Below are 21,970 nucleotides of genomic sequence, written 5' to 3'. Positions count from 1 at the left end.
GACATATTAGAATACTTCATTTTGTAGTGGGTTTCAACTATTGCTAAAAGGTTCCTCTTCAAAATTCTTTGTGGTTACCAATAATAAAAAGAAATAATTGGCAGGCTATATAGAGGAATACATGTGTAGACCAAGTAGGGCTAAAATATTGAGCAACATGCAATAAGGAAAAAGGTTTATCATTTCCTTATGAGGTGGCTTGAATGCTTAGAACTGGATAAAAAATGGTAAAGATTAGGATACCATCCTGGTTGGTAAAGGATAGGGATGTACTTCTACATGTTCTCAATTATTTCTGTTTCAGAACATTTGAGAGATGTTCAGACTGTATTGGTAGTAACATAAAATTCCAATAACGATATTATATAACAATATAAATTCCATCATTATAAACCACTGTAAACTACTGCAATACCACACATATACACAGATGTTTTCAAAATGAGAAATATTTATATATATTTATTATAACCTACTACAAATTGTGAAACTAGAGCTGACAAAACCCTTTCCACCCTTCAGTGAGAGAAAACTCTGTCTTCTGCATCCAATTCAGACCTTTGCAAAGGAAAATTCCATTATAGGCATTTGAGCCAAGAAATAGTTGCAATGATAAATCAGATTGGCTATCATGCTTGTACCTATCATAAAAGCAATTTTCAAAAAATCCCATAAAATATTTATTCAGAGCCAATGCAGGCTTATTGACAGTCTCTCAGCTTCTCCTCTACTGCTTATAAACTGTTGGTAGCTGATGACATACAGCACTGACAGAGGCCCTTGAAGAATGAAATTGCATTTGCTCCTTGCTTGCCACAGGTAGGGAAAGCTGTGCACGTGAGATGAAACTCTAAGATGTAGTAAAAACATACAGAGAATCTCTTCAATCTCTTCACTTGTGAACTATCCTAATGACATAGGAGACCTTGTCATCATCAGTTGTGATGTTTGCAGCCAGCAATAGTGAACCTTTATCTGCCACTAGTACTTTATCAAATGGATATTAACTTTTTCCTTCTAACTTTTTGACTTTTTTTCTCCTCTGTTGTCTTTCTAGGTTTTTAATGACCAACAAGTTCTATGAAGGTTCGGCTAGACAATGGTCCACTTTAGATTCACTTGAGATCGTACAAGATGGAGAAAAGTTCGCTAAATTTAATGTTTCTGCCATCTCTGCTCCTGCAGAGTATTCATTTCATTGTCAGCTGGTGGGAACAAGCAATTTCTATCCTGCAAGGCTGGTTCCTGCCAACAATGAGGCAAAAAATTGGAATGTTTTCATTTCCAGGTTACAAGTGAGTATGCATTGCCGTTGTGGAGATAACTCCAAGAACTATTGCTTGGTATTGTAGATTCTGAATGGCACACAGTCATAATGGCCCTACTTTCATTTCAGCCTGAGGGAAAATAAAAAAATAGCTGTTCTCCAGGTAAGCCATTCAGGACAGGGGCAAAAAAGATGCCAGTTGCTTAACAAAGAGAACATGAAAGCACAGCCTTGAAAAACAAAACTATGAAGTTGTTGACAGAAAAGAAAAACCAATTAAACCAAATGTGCTTAATCAGGCAAGGAATGACTGAGTCCTCATGCCTGTTTAATGAATTGGGCTGCTCTTGGAAACGAAGGCCTCTTAGGTGGATGGCTTTAAGCTGCTTACTTTGTTTTTATTTGATTTCTTGGCACTTTGTTTACCTGGGAAAAGATGACTTAGTGTGGTTGCTGTTTTCTGACATACACTGTCTGTATTTGTACAGATAGAAATAAAGCCTAGTGCAATTAGATTTAATGGAAGGTTTGCCATGGACTTCAATTAAGAGCAGTACTAGGCTCTGCATAGTCCAAAAGGAAAGCAGCTAGGTTTCTCTGAATGAGACAGTTTTTCTCTGTATTTAGTACAGTAGTACAGGCTACATATGTGAGGTGTAGATGATTACATCTTTATTATTTTGAGCTTTGTTCTTGACTTAGGAGAAGCATGTCAACGTTTATATCTTAAAACAATATTGACTAAGGGATCTCTTTGATGAGAGACATCATGGAAGTAATTAGAATAATTTGAAACTGTAGGGTATTTGTCAAACATGAGCTAACCACGTGATGACTGGATACAAATGCTGATGTAATTGTATTTATGATTTTGACAACAGACCAAATCTTGGTAGTCTGGCTCCAGACTTGATATTTCTGCTTAAATAATGGAAATCTCAAAGGAACATCATTGATGTTGAGATTTATTTTGCACAAATTTCATATCAAGTCTCACAATTTTTCGAAAAACAATGTAGCAATACACATCAATATTATGAAGGTTCCTTCTGATGGTATTTTTTATGGAAAGGCCTGAAAATACGAAAGTTCATGCAGTTGTAGTTTAGTCAACTCTTTGGAGGCAGACTTTTGCATCTCTAGGATATAAAAATACATGAACAATGAAAATACAAAGGTTCTCTTACAACCTATCTTTTCCTTGAATTTATATATGCTTTGAAACTACTGCCTTCTTAAATCTTAGAGACCTTGCTCCATCCTTAGTAAGCATCCTTTCACTGAGGTCTTAATCAAGAGTAGAAGTAGTAGGTTTCCCACCTTCGTTACTGATTTGAAGCAGCAACTGCTTCCACTGATCTGACAACAGAACTTCCAGTTCCTCTTGAGAAATGTTTTCTCTGATCAAGTTCTAAGCATATAACACAACCTGGAAAGTCCTGTTCTGATTTTTATTGTTGTGTGAGAAAACAGAAAATCACCATTCTGGGCTCATTTCCAAGTTCTGTCTGAACTAGATCGTACTTTTCCAGGTGTGCTCCACTGATACATAGTGAAATGTGATCTCAATATGAGACTTTGTTCTGGAATGAGGTTTAGAAACCCCCAAACTCTGTTGCATGGTGAAAAAAGCACATGGGATGTGCTCAGTGGTTGCAGGCAGCACAAAATCCTGTTGCTGAAACTGAGGAGCATGATTTTTCATGTCAGTGTAATGCAATGAATTAGAAGCCAGAATCCAATGCCAATCAAATTGGTACCAAGCACTTTGCAATGCTGTGTCCTGAGAAAAGTATCACAGTAACAGAGGGACAGGGCAGCAGCATAGGGAAGCCTTGCACAGCTTGTTCCAAGGCAAGGCTGAAGTGATGCAGCCTGTCATTTCAGTTCTGCAGCTGGCTCACTCACTACCATCTAAAGAACCTCTGTTGGATGCTGTCTGGGCATTCTCGTAGCCTCTGATGTCACCACTCATAGCTATTCACAGTACCAAAACTGCTCTGTGTTTGGTAGTGCTTTTTGTTGGTTGTTCTACCACACCCTTTTGAGGATCTGAGAATTGTCAATGAAGTCTAGATGTTTAGTGTACATTTAAGAGCCATGAAAACAACATATTTTACTTGAAGGCTTCGTCAAGGGTCAAATGATGAGAAAACTCCATTCAACAAATATTTTAGAAACTAACAGTAAATACAGACTTGTATAGCCAAGAAAAATTACGCTAGTCCAGGCACTAAAATTGAAAGTTCTGCAGTACAGAGACCTGCATCTAAAAGGCTTTACATTCATAAAAATTAGAGAACCACATGTAAGTATTTTTAACTTTTGTATAGGTAGAAATGCTGCTAGGAGTCACATTTTTAGCTCCCACCTGTGATATAACACCCCCACAGAAAAGATAAAGCTTCAGAAAAACAATAAAATAACCCTGCATATTCTTAATCTCCTGCCTAAAAGTAGACATAGCATTTTAAGAATGTACAATTAAATTTTTCACCTCAAAGCTTCAATAAGTGTAACTCAGCTTAGAAATAAAATAGGATTGAAATAATAAAATGAAGTATTTCTGATTAAATCTGAAGTGGCAAAGCCTTTCTTAAGCAAATATACATGTCAAGTACTTCAGAGATTCCTTGTAAATGTGGTAAAAAGTGTGTATTGTTTTCCACAATTTCAATCCATTTTTTGAACACAAATGATGTAAATCATAACCTGCTTTCTGTATTTATTGTAAAGGAGTCCTTCAGGTTACATTTCATGACTCCTATTCACATTCTCATTTGTAGTCAAAACAGTGGCTTAACAAGTGAAGGCTTTTGCAATCACCTGCATTGCCTAAAACTGTGCAAACAATTATCTAGCCCAAAAACTTATTTTCACTAATCAAGCCTTAATAAAAAGTTCTGACTAACTTTGATGAAAGCAGACATTCTTTACAAGTAAGCTACCATGATCTGACTTGGAAAGATTCTTCTCCAAGGCCTAGAAAGTGTTGAATTGCTAAAATTGCCTTCACCTCCACATTACCTAAATAGCCCTTAGTTATGCATTTAATAATAGTTTTATTAATCAGCATTCTCAAAAGTACAGATATTGGTCGTGACATACACACTATGTAAACATTAACTTTGGGCACCTGACCCAGAGGTGAACTCAAACCCAAAGTGGTTATTGGTGTAGCATGTAACTGGTATGGAAGCCACAACTTGATTTGTTTAATGTTTGTACCAACAGTTTTCCTAAGAAGTGCAAACCCTTTTATTACCATGAATAAGCTAAAACTTTCCATTTAGTTTATTGTCAATCATAGAATAATCATGGAATAGGAACACATAAAAGTAGAAATCCATGATCTTCTGCTTTCTTGCTTATTGCCAAGTGAGAGAAGTGATTTAAATACAATAATGCTTTGTATTTTATTCTGTAATATTTAATAGAAAATAGTAAATTTTTAGGAGTTTTTTTCTTCACCAGTAGGTTTATGATGTTTGACGCTTTCCTTGCACACTCATTTCAAGGATTCTGTAAATGCGTAAGAATCTCAGTCTTCATTATTCTTTATAAAATTATTTAAGAAAGACTCAAAACCATATCAGATTAATTCTTTCCTTCCTCTTCTTCTACTAACTAGATTCCCTTCTTTCTGAAGGAGTCAGTGCTTATGTGTGTGTATAGAGAGAGGATTGTCTTCCTTTTCTTCATTAGTTTTCTAATCCTTTGATTGGTTTGAACAAAATTTCTAGGAAGTTAGTGATCTCAAAGGCATTCAGTTTGTTGATACTTTTTGTAAAATTGGTGGCTATGTATCTCTAAATTGATTTTTCTGAAGAAAAATATGTATGATAGGAGCTCGTCAGTGGCAGACATTGGGAATTCAGTGAAAGCAGAGAGATTACAGATTTTTCTAACTGCTGGAAGAGCATATATAGGTTTCATTTGTTAGTAGGCAACACATACCCATACCTCAATAAAGTAAGCCCTCCCTCCTCTTTTGAGTCTTTGATGTCTAAGGAGGGAGGAAGAAAGGTTTTACAACTGTTTTCTCCTTGAACTTTCACTAAAACTCAGCAAAAAAGGTCATCTTCATTAGGTGTGTTTTAAGGTAGCTTCCAGGAGTTTTGTTTGTCAAGGAGGTATTGGTTAAATCTCTCAGGGTATTTCAGCAAATCTCATGATCTGAGGAGGTCGTAACTCTCATACCTTTGAATGCTTTAAGTTTCCTGGTTCTGAAGTGGTCATTGAGCTGATGATCAACAAATAGTGATATACTTATCACATGGGTCCAGAATTCTGATCTGACTACAATGAATGCAGAACACTAATCACATTTCCATTTTGGGACTTTGCTCTAAAAGTAATACAAGTTTCTGAAGCAGGAAACCTGTTTCTTACAAAAGAAATGGATTCAACATCTTTAATTTCCTAGGTGAAAAGCACACCTGGAAAATTGTTACACAGGGGATTTTGTTTGCACTCTTTTTCATGGGCAGAGTATGATTGGTAATTAAAAAGTGTGGGGTTTTTAATTACCACATATATTCTGAAAATAGGGAATATGTTCCAAGCTTTTTTGCACTCATCTATCTACTTTTCTTCATTTTCAGCTTCAAGGCTTCAACATTGAAAACAATCAGTTTTCCTATGCAAGTGACTGTACGGGTTTTTTCACTCCTGGAATCTGGATGGGCCTGGTAACATCTATAATTTTAGTGTGGATTCTGACTTACGGAATTCATATGATCATGCAGCTCACAACAAACAACAGATTTGATGATCCCAAAGGTCCAGCTCTGTCAGTTCCTCAAACAGAATAGCCACAGACTGACTTAATGCTGCTGTGGCTTTTCCTAGTCTGATATTTATGATTTTTATAACCTTTTTACTTCATAATATGTGTAACCCAAAAAGATAGCATAGCAGAAAGAGATAATTAGGCTACATATAAAAGTGATCCTTATGCTTGACAACAACAATAATTCTACTCTTTATTACTGTCTTTCTTTAACAGCTATTTGTGTTAAGGTTCTGAAGTGAGGCTATAGAGGTTTTTACTGTCTCTGACTATTAGAAAGATGATTAAAAACTGCCTTCAGATTAACTATTATTGGTAAAGAAAGGATATCACAACAGAAATAATTGGGAAGGATAAATAACTTACTTGATGAGAAACTATATATGGAAAATACCAGTCCCTCTAAAGGCTCTTTAGTATGTCATGATGATGCTGCATCTTAAGAAGGCTGAAATGTGTCTTGTAATTTTTTCTTTTGAGTAAAGCATCCAGAAATGTACAGAACTAATAAAGCTAATAAGTCACTAAATAAATGGTCTTGAGAATTGTTTCAAAATACATCACTTTTTTCAGATATGGTATCACAAAGGAAAGTGGGTAGATGAAGGTTTAGCTTCCCTCTAACATTATCTTACACCTGTGAGAATTATATTGAGTAACACTGAAGCATGTTTGGTTTAGCCATGGAAAGTTGATGGAGTTACTTAGCAAGATGGTTTCTTGTCCAAACGGATCACAAAATTAAGCTTCATGTCATGGCAATTAATGCAGCTTTTCAAGTTCAGAACCTATTATGATTCAATGTGTCAGTGCAGACAGCATCTTAACAGAGATAAGGTAATTTTCTTAGCATCTCCCTTTTTCCAGGTATCTTTGGAGTAGTTCTGAAGTTCACAGAAGAACAAAAAAAGAAAAAGATTATTCTAAAAAAGTCATTAGAACCACAGTGCTAATGTACTGTGTAAATCTGAGCATGTTATGACCACCTCAGTGATTCCAGAAACCCAAAACTTTCACAGTGTGCTGTATTCTTCTTCAATTAATAGAGACAGTAGATCTTCTCATTGGAATGATTTACTAAGTATTATAAAGAACTAAGAGCAATTGTAAAATGCTAAAAAGTATCATTCTTATTATTTATTCTGGAACATTTTGTTATGACTGTGTATATTCAATTAGTAGTTAAAAACCACAAAATATCACCTTGATGCACATTTTTCACATGAGAAAAATTCTAACTTTTCTGATCTTGATCCATGTCATAGTAGAATGATACACAGGAAAGACAGAGTTGACTATTTAACTAGGCAGACAACAGTTTCTATCCATTGTTTCTGGATGTCACATTTTTGTTTTGCAGTCCAAAAGGTAAATTAAATGCCGTCTGAAACTATTCCTCCTGAATTGTTCAATCCTGACCTGAAAAACAAAAGGAAAGCTGTCATTTAACTACCAGAGGTGTCTCCTCATTGTAGTATTTTTCTAAATATTTTTCAGAACCTCAAAAATGTATTTGATCTTCACAAAATCCCTCTGTTAGAAAGGCATATTTTCTTTGGAAAAATTAGTTGCCAGGATACCACTGGACTTGTTTTATTAATCCTCCCTTCAAAGCAAGTTGCAAGAATGTGACAACTGAAAATTGACTTAATAGTCATGTGAGCAATCACTAGAAGAGAGAAAGGCTATTACAAAGGACATGGTTTGTAGAAGACAGTTTTCTTATGATTTTTTTCTAGCTTCAACAAAATTTGGAATGAAATTATATTTTGTTCAGCAATGGTGATGTATCAGAACTGAAGAACAGCTTTAGAAGGTCACCCAGCTCAGGATCCTATCTCCAGCATTGGTATGAGTATGGTGAGCACCTGGTATTACTCCCATTCCCCACCATTTCGGCTCAGGTACTTCCTCAGGCAGAAGTGTTGCATTTGTATTCAGTAACTCTGGATACCAAAGTTATAGTCCATGAATTTGTTCAGCCTTCTCTTGAGCCTGTGGACTCTAGGAAAGTTCACAGTGCCCTGATTGTAGTATGACACTCTTGCTTGCTTGGGATGGACTCTGGAGAAGAGAAGACATAAGCCTCTTTCAGAAGAGCTGTTTGCTTGTGTATGATATAACACATGGCAGGGTGAAGGGGAAGGCATTTTTAATGGAGAAAAGCTTTTACTTTCTACCTTCTCTCACAAAAATGATACCATGAATGCTTTGGAGAGTAGGTCCACAGAGGCAGTGAGTTGGGATATCCTTGTAATGGAAAGATCAAATCACATTTTATAGCCCTTGATGTGGTAGGCTTGTCCTTGCAAGATCTGTACTGGGAAAGACAATGGAAAAAGAAAGGAACTGTCTACAGCTCTAGCTGTCCTGGGGGCCAGGTGGACTGGGCTTTGGAGACAATGGCCAGTCCATCTTACAAGAGAATCGACTGTTCTCTGTCAACATGGGGTGGGTTGACCTTGTCTGGCTGGCAGACACCCACCCTGGTGCTCTGACCTGTTCTCAAAGAAGCCACCCCTGCTGCCAACCCCTGGACACAGACACCAATACCCTCCCTCAGAAGGCCATGCGGGCTGCTGGAGTCCCCATGCCTTCTCCGACTCCTGCAACTGCACATCACACTGCCCTGTGGCTGGAGACAGGCAACCAATCATTTATTTTAGCAGGGCTGGAGTCTTTTTTTTCAAAATAGGACTGGGCCCCAGGAAATTCTAGGAGGATTTGGCACTTGTCTCTGTTTGTATCCCTTTCTGAATAAAGTTAAAAACCTGACAGGGGCCTTCCAGCTCTGCGTATTTCTGATTCCACAATTCAGCTTAATCATAGGTGTACTTGTTAAAACATGCCTGGTCTGGGAGCTGTTCCAGACAGCATATTAGCTCTGTCTGGAAAGTGTGAGCCTTTAAAACTTCTACTAAAGCTCACTAAATTTATCAGAAGTATTGACTTCTATGAGTTCTAGCTCATTTCTCTACCACTTAAAAGAATTTAGTAAAGATGAAGGGGATTATGAGTAAAAACATCAGTTATAAAAAGTGGATTTTAAAATATTTTTAAAATATAGAAACAAAAGAAATTTTAGTAAGAAAAAATAAGAAAATGAAAAAAACTCTATGGCACAACTTAAACAAAGCAATTTAACTTTGAAGAATGAAAATTAAAACCAGAGAAACCCCAAATCTAAACACAAAAATCCTGAAGTCATAAGTTAAGATATTTCATCACAAAATTCAGTAATAATAGTTTTTTGGAAAGGATAGCTGAGATGAAGCTGGACTCTCAACTCCCTTTCTGACGCAGGTTTGCTTTGTGTCCTGGTCTGTCAGTTTCTCTGCCTGTAAAATTACTTATTTCACAAATCATCTAGAATCTGCGAAATTAATTATAATGAAACAGAATTGTAATAGAAATAGTCCACGAGTAGTATTTTTATATGGGCAGTAAAGGAAGAAGAAAAGTCACTCCATCTGCAAGGGAAAATGCAGTTATGTAATTGGCTCCTCCTTTTCTTCTGTGTGACAGATAAATAAATAATATGCAAATCTAAGTCAGCTGAACTGTTAGGCAGTACCCAGGTATTAGAGGGTTCTGTAAGTATTTAGTTTAAACTGAACTCCAGCAGGAGAAACTATAGATGCTGAAAATAAGGAATGACCATGAAAAGCTAACTACTAAGATAATCAGAGATAAAAGAAGAAGCCTAAATGTTCTGTACTGGTCACTTCTGGCAAAAAAACCAAAACCAAAACCAAACAAACAAAACAAAAAACCACCAAAAACAAACAAAACCAAATCAAAACAAAAAATCAAAACAACAAAAAACAGCAGTAGTCTCCGTAGATCGTGATGATTGTGGGTCCAAGTGTAGTGAAAATGTTACTCGTACACTGAACAAGAGGATGAGACAACCCAAACAAGAGGGGCAGGGACTCCTCTTCCTGAAGGCTGTTTTTTAACCCTGTATCCTATGGTGAGTTGAACTTCGTTGGCTGTCAGACACCCAGTTGGCAACTCTCTCCACTCCTCCTTCTCAACAGGAGGAGAATAAAATAAGATGGAGAATCTTGTGGATCAACATAAAGAGAGGGGCACCACTTACCAGTTACCATTATGGGCAAAACAGACTTATGAAAGATTAATTTATGGCCAATTAAAATAGGTTGGATATTGAAAAACAAAACCAGAATTAAAACAACACCTTCAGTCTGCACAAATGCCAAAAAATCCTGTGGTGTCTAACATCTTCAGTAAAGAAACCTCATCTTCAATTTGCTAATAAAGGTTCTGCTTTCAGATTAGTCCATTCCTTATCAAAACTTAATTCCAAATCAAGGAGTTAGAAGCAATTTCTTTGAGACTAAGCTTTCTAAAGGCTTAAAAATTGTTGAAGGGAGTAGAGGGGAAAAAAAAAAGAATCAAGATCTTGCCAAGGGGTGGTTCCCTAAGTAAGTAGCCTCTCATTTCCACAATGTAGGACAGTGTCTTTCTTAGTCTTCCTACTTATGTAGGTGGCGAGGAGACTTACAACAGTCACTGAACTCAAGAGCAAATCTTCACACAACTGAAGTGTCTTCCTTCTCTTCACCACAACTATTTGTATACCTCCAGTTTGAACACAGATTCCCTGCTCCAGATTATCTGGATTTCTGTATAACTCCTGGAGCTGGTATGTTCTTGAATTATTATAGCTGAGCTTAGTTTTAGACTATTTTTTGTGTCATTCATTATTGCCATAATGGAAGGTAGTTTACTGAATGGTTGTATGTTTTCTGCTTTGCAAATAGCAACGTAGGTGTCCAGTGAAAGACTGGGAAACTCATTTTTAGTCTATCTTAACAAGTTGCGTAGAAGCAACATGAAATTAGTGGTGTACAGTCACCACGACATTGTATGCAACTATTTTTAGTTAATGAAAACTGTGCAAAAATAATGTTCACAACATTAAAAAAAAACAAACAAAAAACCCAAAAACACTCCTGTCCCCCCTTAAAAATATCAAATGCTTTCTAAAAGTAATTTAGGAAGGTGGATAAATTAAGGACTTTCTGATGTGTTTGAATTATAATTTCATGCATCCTATTTATTCTAGATAAATATTGATGCATATGGGTAACAGAGGGATCACTTTATTCTTTCACTGAAGTGTAGTGGTTTAAGATATTATTGTCCCTATCTACCTTGCCTTTCATTCAAGTATACCTGTGCTTCGGCAGTTTGTTAAGTCCACACTCCCTTTTACCACCAAAGATATAATATCTCAGATTTTGCACTAGAGTAGCTGTCTGGGTCTGTCATTCTTGCTGCTGAGTAATAAAACCCTGGCAGAGGAGCAAAGCAGATAGCTGCAAACACTGAGGTCTTAAAATATTATAGCAATATTGGGGGAGGATTTTTATTACATCTGTCAGAGGGGGAAACCAAAGCAGGCAAGCATCCAAGTGCCTTGTCAGGATCAAAGACCACATTCCTGATAGCCTGAGAGGTGGGACCAGCTCTCTTTAGGGAATGTGTTTGCTTCAACATGCTTCAGATAATAAGCTATGTCAGGGCAAGTTCAGGACTGTTCTGTTTCGTATCCTGCTACAAAGACCCCTAGAGATTGTCCACAGCAGAAGATGGCCAGAGAGCATCAAATCTCAGCTGTGGCCACCTTGTCTTGTTCTGTATCTTTCAGACTGCTATTGAACAGGGATGTCCCAGGCTCCAAAGAGTCTCAACCCCTTTTGTTAAAGAGGAAAAAAATTGTAAAAGAGGAAAGTCAATACAGATCATCCTCTTTTCCTCAATAATGGGAATCTTTGCACTTCTAAATATTTGTCAGAGTCCTTGCCTGGAAAGGTAAGGCTGGCAAAGGGCCCTGCCACTTCCAGTGGAGCTGTGCATACCTCTGTCATGCTGGTTTGTCTTGGAAGGTTGCCCAAGTCTTCAGCTTTTTTTCCCAGAATCACACTTTGGGGCTGTCTGCAAACTAAGCCAAGAGTCACTTCTTTGGCTGTGCTCCAGAAACTCTGAGGTAGCTGAAAGTGGGAGGAGGGAAGCCTGCAGCTATACCACATTTATCTTACTGCCTACAGGAATTGTCAGAATTGGATCCCATAATTTTTGAAACAGAAAGTTGAATTCTGAGTAGAAAAATCTGAGGCTTCATCTATCTTTTTATAATTAATTAGTATTATAATTACAAGATACATGATCTGCTTTTGCTTGTAGAGCTTTCATGGATATGTACTTATATAACATGAGTGCAGCAGTTGCATCAGTTTTCACTGATTAGAACTCCACAGAACTTTTTGTCAGTGTACTGATTGGTTTTGAGTCAGAATTTAGACCATAATGGCTTACTGCTACCAATTTCTGTGGTCTAACAATGACTAATAGATACCTAAATTAAGAGAAATTAGTATGGAGGGGTTTTTGTTGGTTGTGTGTTTGGGGTTTTTTCCCTTAAATAGTACAAAAAATTCCTTAGTGGATATATCAGAGAATTTATAGTTTCCTCACGTTCTTACATAATTTGAACCCATTTCTGCTATAATTGCTTTTATAGCACTCTGAAGTTCAAGGGGGTGGAAAAGGTTTGGTGGTCATAGATTGCTGGGCTGACTATGCTTCTGACAATGGGTAAAGACCTTAAGATTAATGTTCAGTTTTCTGAATTATCTGAAACTCTTCCCTGTATAAAAATGGTACCCCAAAATTAAGACAGACACAGGCTTGTGCCTAATGAATTACTATTTTCTGTTTGTTATGGAACTTTTGTTTAACACTTGAGCTAGTTACTTTTAGCACTTTGCCTTATCAGAAAGGTGAGGGCCTCCTTCAGTTAGATCATTGTTTCCATCTGAAGTAGCCAAAGGTCTCACATCAAAGAGTCCATAACACTGCATGTTACTCATTAAGTAAATCTGTCCCTTGTTTAATCAGCAGTGTGTGCATCTCCTACAAATCCAAGGCTGGATTCAGCTGCTGTGCAAAGGGTGTCTCACTCTAAAAGCTGTCTACATTGTATCTGGAAATTACATAGTAAGCAAAATTATAGCTCGTGTGCTTCTCTGATAGTGTAATAGACAGGGACTCCTGTCTCAAACTGTTAGCACATTTCAACTGCTACAGAATCTGTGCTCCAGCCCTTTGCACCCTTTCTAGGAGAGTCTAAAGGGCACTTACAACAGAGATGATGTCTTCCATTAGTGTTCTAAGTGACATAATTTCATTACTGTCATTATATTATTATTGTTTTAGTGTATTTAGAAGGAGAACGATCTTACAGGCAGTTGGCATTTTGCCAGTTCAATCCAAGACATCCCTTTAAACACTAAATCCAATGTTAAACAATTACCTGTTAGATACTTCTCTTAAGGAACTTGGTAACCTCACTCTGATGGTGGTGCTGTGGTGGTAATCAGTTCATATCAGATACTAATACAAGTGTCTGATACAGAAAAGATCTCCAAATCAAGACATATTGATGGAAATTGGTTCATTCGTATGTAAAAAGTGCAGATTTTGGTCAGAATATAGCCCTCTATTTACTGGTGCTACAGCATGTTGTCTATTAAATGAAGAGCACAGCTTATATCTGAAATGACACTGGTCGTGTAGGGCCATGTGGTTTGGCCAAGACACTAAAATAAGCAATTATCCCCCAAAAAAACTGAGAGTTAATGCAAAGATGATGCAGATTTATTTCTCCCTTCTCTGTAATGTGGGGCTCCTGCCACCTCTTCTCCAAAAAGACAAGGTGTTATCAGGCTCCCTCACAGGTAGAAGTGGCATGACAGCTGAATAGTGAGACTTCTTTTGCTTCATCCTTTTTGTTCATGGGGCAATGCTGTCCACCTGCATGTCTAAGCTTTGCATGAGCTGAAACTCACATTTTTAACCTTTTCTCCATGTTTGCAATGAACCTGTTTGTGAGTAAGCAGCAGAAGTGAGGGAGGACCTGACTGGATTTTGAAACACTGTGAAGTCTGAAACTCAAGAATATACCCCTTCTGCCCACACATGACAGCACCTTCTAGCTGGTCCTTCCAGTTAGGTGACCCAATTGCTTAGATCTGAGCTCAGTGCTTAAAAGAATTTGGCAAGTGCAGTGCATACCTGAGAGTGGCACAAAGCCCACTTACAGTTGTTTACAGAGGGAAAAGCTGCTATTTGTTTAGGAAATAGAGGCTATGGTGCTTAACTTTTGATATCAGTCACTTCCATGGCAACAGGCTTTGAGAGACAAAGCAGGACTTCACCAGAACACATAACAGCTTGAAAATTGAATAGAAAAATTTTACACAGCAACCCTATGAAGTTTCCTTTAAGTTTTGAATTTTACCTGTTAGTTACTCGATGATTTAATCTGTGAAGGAATTGCTGTTCTGCCAAGCAATTATGAGCAAATTGGGAGAGATTTCTTTCAGGTGTCAGGCACCCCTTGTTTTTGTAGTGTCAGGGGTTGTGCCAGCACAGTGTGGTGTCCCCTTCTCTCCTCTGCCCACACAATCTGACAGATGTCCTGTGATGATAACTGTATTTAAGGAGCTGCAAAATTTGGAAATGATGACCTAGTTCAAAGGCATTGTAATTTTACTATCTTCTCCTGTGGGCCTGATTTGACCTGATTTTAGGAATGCAGCATAGCCCATTTCATGGTCTACTGAACAAGAGGTCATAAAGCATGTGGCTGAGTGATAGGATTGTGAACCTCCTGTCTTTAAAGGCAAACCCCTTATATTCCCAATCTAAATTAGATATAGTCACTGAGATTTTAATCCCTTTACTGAAGAGAGAGGAAAAGTCTACCCTTTGAGTCCTTGTGTTAGGAGCATCACTTTGTGTCAAAGGGCTTATCATCAGGTTTACATGTACTGCAGGAAAAGGGAGGATTATAAAATGAAGTGCTGAATACAAACAAATGCATTCTGTTTCATTAACAAAATCTTCTCTCCTGTATCTCTGGTAGCAAAACACCAAAGGCAACAGGGTCTGGTTTCACTCCATGCAAATGGCAGCAGAGAAGTCAATCAAAGATGCAACTGGTTAAGTAGCTCTATAAGTGGAGCTTGAACTTTTAAAACTTTAATTAAGTTTATTGCTAGAAGTGTACCACTTAGATGTACCAATTATTCTTGAAGAGCGCTTATGTCATATCTCTCACAGCATACTCTTCAGTCTGAGAAGAATAAGGAGTAGCAGTGAGGTTTGGTAGACAAAGTAGGGACTGCCAGATTTCAGTGTGAGTTTTGATTTGTGAAATGAATGAAGTGTCATGTTAGCCAAATCATTTTTCAGTTTTTCTCCCATTTAGTGATGCAAACCAGTTGAGAATGCTGACAGTCAAACATCTGAGCTCTATGACTTACTCTTCTGCTCTTGCTCCTATTCTTGCATAGTCTGGTATTTGCCTCAGCCTGCCATAACCTCTTTCTAAGCAGCTTTAGGAGTAAATAAAGTAACTTGCTGATTCTCAAAAGTTGTCTGTGTAAGTATGTAATTTTATACTCTACCTTGAAGAGGTATAGTAGGAAATGTGATAAGGAGTTGTGATTTCATTCCCTTTGCAGAAATCTGTGCTGAGATGTAGTGTTTGGTCCTGCATGGAGATAGGTGTCACTGGCAGATGTTCATATCTCAGTGAGGTTTGATCTTCATCCCTAGCATTACTATGTGGCTTTCCATTTTTTCTGACTATCATTCCGTCTACTGACAACCTACAATATGTCATTGTGCTGGTTTTATCTAGGGTAGAGTTAATTTTCTTCAAAGTGACTGGCATCGACTACGTTTTGGATTTATGCTGAACATGGAATTGATAATATAGTGAAGTTTTGTTATTGCTGAGCAGTGTCTACACGGAGCCAAAGATTTTTCTGCTTTTTTACTGCCAGGCTGTCAAGGAAGTTGGGGGTGCATGGGAGGTTGGTAGGAGACACAGCAGGGACAGGTGATCCAAACTGACCAAAGGGATGTTCCAAATCATATGGCATCATGTTCAGTATATAAAGAGGGGCTAAGAAGGAGGAAGAGGCAACATTTGAAGTGATGGTGTTTGTCTCCCCAGGTAACTCTTATGTGGGAGGGGGCCCTGCTCTGCCTGCCCGTGGGAAGCAATGATTTAATTTCTTGGTTTGCTTTGCTTGTGTGTGCAGCTTTTTCTTTCCTTTCTAAATTGTCTATCTCAACCCACAAGTTTTCTGGCTTTTATTCTTCTGATTCTCTCTCTGGTCCTGCTGGTTAGGGAGTGAGTAAGTGGCTGTGTGTGGCTTGGTTGTTGTCTGCGGTTAAACCACAACAGTCCTTTAGTGGTAAATCATCAGACTCAAATTCTGGACACAATTTTATGATACTTGCAGCTCGAAATTAGAAAAAGATGTGAAATAAAGGCCCTCAAGCACCAGGCTAGTTAATAAAAACAGATGTTGTGCAATACAGTAATGCCAGCTGAACCTAAACTTCTGGACACTGGAAATAAACTCCATAGAAAGCTAACCCTCCTAACATGGAAGTACTCCCAGTTACAGGCTGCTTTCCAAATTGCAGACCTTCCTCTCTATCTGCCTTGATTTCTGTCTCAATAAAATGGTAAAAATTACTGAGATATGCCATGAAATGTTCAGGTAAATGATGCTACACAAATGCAAAGTGTTCTATGTTTCATTTTATGGCTGAGCATACACTTTTCTAGGCAGAGGATCTGAACCATTATTTCTTTTGTGTCAGTGAAACAGCTTTAGTTTAAAATAAACTGGAAAAATAGAAGTTTTTATTTTAGATTAAAAGGTACTTAGACTCTTGACAACTGTCGTAATTTTCCCCTCGCTTATTGTAGTGGTAAAGCAAGATCTGTTTCACTGGAGTAAATTAAAATAAACTTTCAACATTATTTTAATTGTTTTATTGCAGAGTTTGATTTTTGTTTCTTTCTTTTCAAGATAAAGACAAGCTTTCAAGTTAGAAGGAAACTAGACATTAAACCTTCAATGAAAGGTGTTCACAGTTTCAGTATGAGTCTTGTAGGCCAGACTGTAATATAAATAATTTAGCACATAATTTAGCTAAAATGAGAGAAATAATCTGATTTGCATATAAACTGAAAAAAAACTAGGATAAGCCCTGTAAACAGTCCTGTATTCAAAAGACTTTTTAAAGTTTCAAGTGGAAGAAGTGAGATACATTTAATCCCTTACTCTCCCTGTAGGAGAATTTTGTCCTTCTCCTTCAACCACCCTTTGAGCAAGTAATTCTTTGAGCTTGGTAAACATTAGAACCTCAGGACCACAATACTAATAATTATATTTAATTATCTGAAGAATGAATGAAAGTTACTAAATCCATTTTTGTACTGAGATTAGAGACAAATGACAGAGGGGATTCAGTTTTTGTGAAGCCTGAAGATTTTCAGCAAGTTATGAAGCACAGTCCTTTGAAAAGCCAGATTTGAAAACTCCCTTGAGATATTGAGTGTGAAAACATTTTCACTGTGGGGAAAAGAATTGAGCTCTAGTGACTATGTTCTATTAAGCAGGGAAAGGAACCATTTTTAATTATGATTTTTCTGTAATTTAGCCTGCTAGCAAGTCCACTGAAAGGAAAGACAGAGCAGAGAGACAAAAATAAAAGGGCATACCAGAAGTGAGACAAAAAAAAACACTGGGAAACTTCATTCTTCCTCTGAAAAAGTTGTTTCAGATAGTGCAAACAAGGCTCAGCTCTCTGCCCAGGGGCAGGAAACTTGAATAATGTAATAACTAGAGCTAAATGAATAAAATTCACTTTCTAAATGGACTTGCTTTGATAGTTTTTGTCATCTTTTTTTTTTTGTTGGTTTTGGTGGATATTCTAGTTGATTAATGCAAACTCCTTGGATATACATATGAGCTTTAACAAAAAAGTACTAATAATTTATAATCTGTAGCAAAAGAGATTTAAAGAAAGAAAAGGTACTTCCCTTCCCGCCCCACCCAAAAGAAAAAAAAGAGAAGTCTTTCTTTCTTTTGGGGTGTGATAAGACACAGAGAAATATACATTAGTGTAGATTACTGAGAAGTTTTAACAGAGGATTCTTTCCTATTATGTGCTGACAGCGCACTGCGTAGTCCCTAAATAATCTTGCCAAACCCCACCTTAAGTAGTAAATGTTTTATACATATAAAGTTTATAATTGTTACTTATAAATGTTATATACTTATATAGTTTACTACCTTTCAAATTATACTGACCTTTGCAATAGCAGCGCTTATGAGAAACTTTAAGTGTTACAAATAGTTGCTCATGTGTTGTAACTTCGAATTTTTTCCATGTTTGTTTCAAATACAGCATGTGCTTTCTATAAACTATGATTCTAGTGTAATGTATTGGCAGTCTGCTGTTTTCTGTAAGAAAATATAGTCCAATCATGCTATAGCCAACAACAGAGAACCACTGCAAAGAGCAACTTAGGCAAAAATTTTGTAAATGCAAAATTAGGTAAAATTAAATGAATTAGTAGGAAATTAGGGAATCTTGTATACAGACTTTTGAAACTCAGGTAAGAAGAGCACAATGTGTGTGTTCAGTTATACTCAGCTGTCACTCACTCCACTGCCTGATCTTGACATAGCCAATGCTTGTGACATACCAGTTACTAGCTGTAACCAAGTATATTAATCTATAAAACTGATCATGAGTTTTAATTAATTTTTTAAATATATATATTATTTTTTTAATTAAGGAGTAGGCCTTTGTTGCAATGGTCATATCCGCAATAACTCTGACCACCTCTGCAGGTCTCTATGTGTCTCTCTCAAATTTTGGTGTTGCTGTTTAAATTCAGGGTACAATATAAGTCCTTTTGCAGTGTGTTTGCAGGGAAAAGGGCTGATGTGTGTCATTCTAGCCTTGGAGAAAGCAGCCAGGATGCAAGGCAGACTGCTGAGGTGACCGAAATGTGGCAGTAACAGCACAGCCCAGGTGGCCCTTCTGGCTCTGTCTGTCAAAGTGTTTTCCAGAGCTGAGTTTGCCACGTGGCCTGTCAAGAAAGAAGACAGGTGAGGAAGATATTAGCAGAATAAATGGCTTTTAATGAGGCTGTGGACAGCACGGTTCCCTTTGCCTTCAAGGCTAAGCAGCAGGGTCTAACTAATCTCACTCTGAGTGCTGACTACCAAAAAGCCAGTTGGGATGTCAGGGATGGTTAGTGAGGGATCGAGCTGAGAACATGTAGCTCAGAGATGGGAGCTGGTTGAAAAAGCAGGGAGCAGCTGACCAGCCCCTGACAGAGACAGAGGAAAAAACTGTCTGCATCAGGGGAGGCTATGCAGAATTTGCTATTGTTAGGAAGCCACAAAACTAGCTCAACCAAGATCAGAATAAAGGACTGTTTTGGAGATGAAGGCCTATCTATAAAGCTAATATTTATATATAACCATCTTAAGTAACTAATTTTGTTACCATCTTAAGTAGCTGTTTGGGGGTTTTTTTCTATTTAAAATGTCAGCTGACTCACTTTATATCATAATAAAGCCTGTTTGGTTTAGGGTTTTGTTTGTTTGTTTAGGTTGGTTGGTTGTTTTATAAAGCTTTAAAGCCACTCAGTTGACTTTGAGGAGACCTATATGGAAGCAGTTTATGAAAGAGACTTGAATGCTGTGAACAGATTTCAGTCTCATCACCCAGCTGTCACCAGGTATTCCCCATCCCCAGCAACACTAACTTGAGTCTGGTTGAAGACCAAATTGTTATAGTACAGATTATTTCTCTCCTGGGTTGCTCTGCAACCAGCAGTAGCAGGTTTCCTGTTGTTCAATCACCCTGACACTCTGCAAAGGAATGCAGAGGCATTGAACCTTGTGACAGGAATTTTCAGACTGCTTGATCTGCCAGGAGAGTTTCCAGAATCTGACAGAAGGTCTCGTTAACTCCCCATTGTCATTGTTCAGAATACTTGGGGAAAGGGGGGGTGTGTCTGCATGAACACACAACATATATATCCTTTAAGAGAGACATCATTGGACTCAGCATACTTGTCAGCAGTGTGTTAGCCGTACTTGCTATCTGTACATAGCTAGATCACAAATACACTGAAATGGGAGCCCATTTGGTGTATGCTGTCAACACACATAGCAGAAGTCTCTATTCCAAACTGTCTTGACCTCAGCAGTCAGAAGAGACAGGTCTGGTTTCAAAAACCAGAGGTCAGGCTATGAGTTCTCCTCTAGACTAGGGCCGTGAAGCTGCCTCTGCTCCCTGCTGGCAGCTCTGGGCAGGCAGGAGGAATGTGCTCTCTAGCCAAGGATTGCTGTTAACCAGCAGTTATCTCTTCTCAGGGAAAAGCAACGAGTCCAGTGGTGGTATCCCATAGGAAAAACTACTGTTTATGATGAGCTGGCATTGAGCTGTGCCAATGTCAATAAAGGAGACAGAAACAGGGACTTGTACTGCCCTCGTGGGGGAATTAAACATAGGCAGCCCAAACAGCTGATACGGTATCAATCTCTCTTTGAGTACCAGAGATGGGAATGTAATTCTTGTTTTCAAACACTATTTTCTTTGTATTGATAAATAAGTGAGATTTTAAACTGTTGAATCAGGTAGGAAACAACAATTTCTCTAACATATGGGAAGTTGACCAGAGTTGCTACACGTGGGTTTTTTTCCATGAAAGTTACTGTGTCACACAGCAGGAAGGTAAAGAAAAGGTTAATTTTGTTGAAATGCTGACAATTTGTCTAAAGTGTATCCAACAGCTGGCCAACAAGTTAATTTAAGCTACTGCTGTTCAGTTTGCTCTGTAAGAACCCAGCCCTTGAGAGCCCAGCGCTTCTGTGCCTTGTTACTCAGCAGCACACAAAAATACAACCTTTTTTCCTGAACTGTATTCTTCTGCTGTTTTCATGAGTAAAGACATAATCACTCAGGATTTGTTTTATTAAAAAATGACCCTGTTCCGAAGAACTCAGAAAAAATACAAAGTCTTTGTATTATTTTTATCTATTTTTCCATTATGGTTGGATGAATTTAATTTTATTTTTGGGGGGAGGGATGGGGAAGAGAACATAATCCAGGATTTAACTTGGAAGAACTATAAAGACAGGAAGTTTGCAGGGATTTCTGGAGCCCATTGGTACAATCTGAACCTGTAAATATTTTACAGAGCTATATACATGTAAATTGGCTGATGGTTAATCTTTGCAAAGTTTAAGAATAAAGGTAGTGACCTGAAGCCAAGTTAGAGACTACAGTGATTAACATCTCTCCATAACTAATTTCAGTAAGGAATTCCAGATTTCCATCCTTTACATATTTCTGGCATTGTATCTCTCCTCCTTCTTCTTCATATTGGGAATTGGAAACATACTGCTAATGAAGCCTTTCATATAAATGAAAATAAATACCATAGGTTTGTAAGACATGAGAGACATTTCTGTTTTCTGACCTGCAAAGTATGTTTTTATCACTTTCTTCATGATTTGCAAGCACTGGATCTGATGATTTGACTTCCCTGATACAAGCAGATCCTTCAGGTAAGTGGGTCAGTAGAGCTGGCAAAGACTGAGTTTCCAGGTCACAGGAGATGTTAATATACAAACTTACCTCTGTTTTGAATAAGACTGAAACTAAATTAAAAGCAAATAAATCTTGCATGTTAGAAAATTAAGAGAGAGGGAACACATATTTCTGAGGCATGAAGTGTATACAAAATTAAATTGTTCAGCTGGTATTGGCACTGGAAGCAGCTGCTGGGAATGTAGCCTGGCTACCTGAACAAGTTTCCATGCATCACTGTTACTGATATGACAAGATCTACAGTAATTTCTTCCTGTTTCATATGTGCCACACAAAGGTAGTAGCTATAAATCCATCTCCTAAATTTTGTTGGAATCACTTGTTGAAAAAGCCTTGCCCACACTTATGTAAACTTGCATGAGAGCACCTACCCT

At 37.7% G+C, this 21,970-nt stretch overlaps 1 protein-coding gene across 1 annotated transcript in view; it reads left to right on the top strand.

The window, feature by feature from the left end:
- The window catches only part of ATP6AP1 (ATPase H+ transporting accessory protein 1), a 48,358-nt gene extending 41,767 nt beyond the window's left edge, over positions 1-6,591 (top strand). The window contains exons 9-10 of the mRNA XM_071552507.1: positions 1,058-1,295; positions 5,872-6,591. Of these exons, the coding sequence (XP_071408608.1) occupies positions 1,058-1,295; positions 5,872-6,081 (448 nt within the window). The 3' untranslated portion in view covers positions 6,082-6,591. The remainder of the gene's footprint in view (positions 1-1,057; positions 1,296-5,871) is intronic.
- The last annotated feature ends 15,379 nt before the right edge of the window (positions 6,592-21,970 follow it).

The sequence above is a fragment of the Pithys albifrons genome, chromosome 3 (genome assembly GCF_047495875.1).
Source record: "Pithys albifrons albifrons isolate INPA30051 chromosome 3, PitAlb_v1, whole genome shotgun sequence".
In the NCBI taxonomy this organism is placed as follows: domain Eukaryota; kingdom Metazoa; phylum Chordata; class Aves; order Passeriformes; family Thamnophilidae; genus Pithys; species Pithys albifrons.
This window is presented reverse-complemented; position numbering and strand designations above follow the sequence as displayed.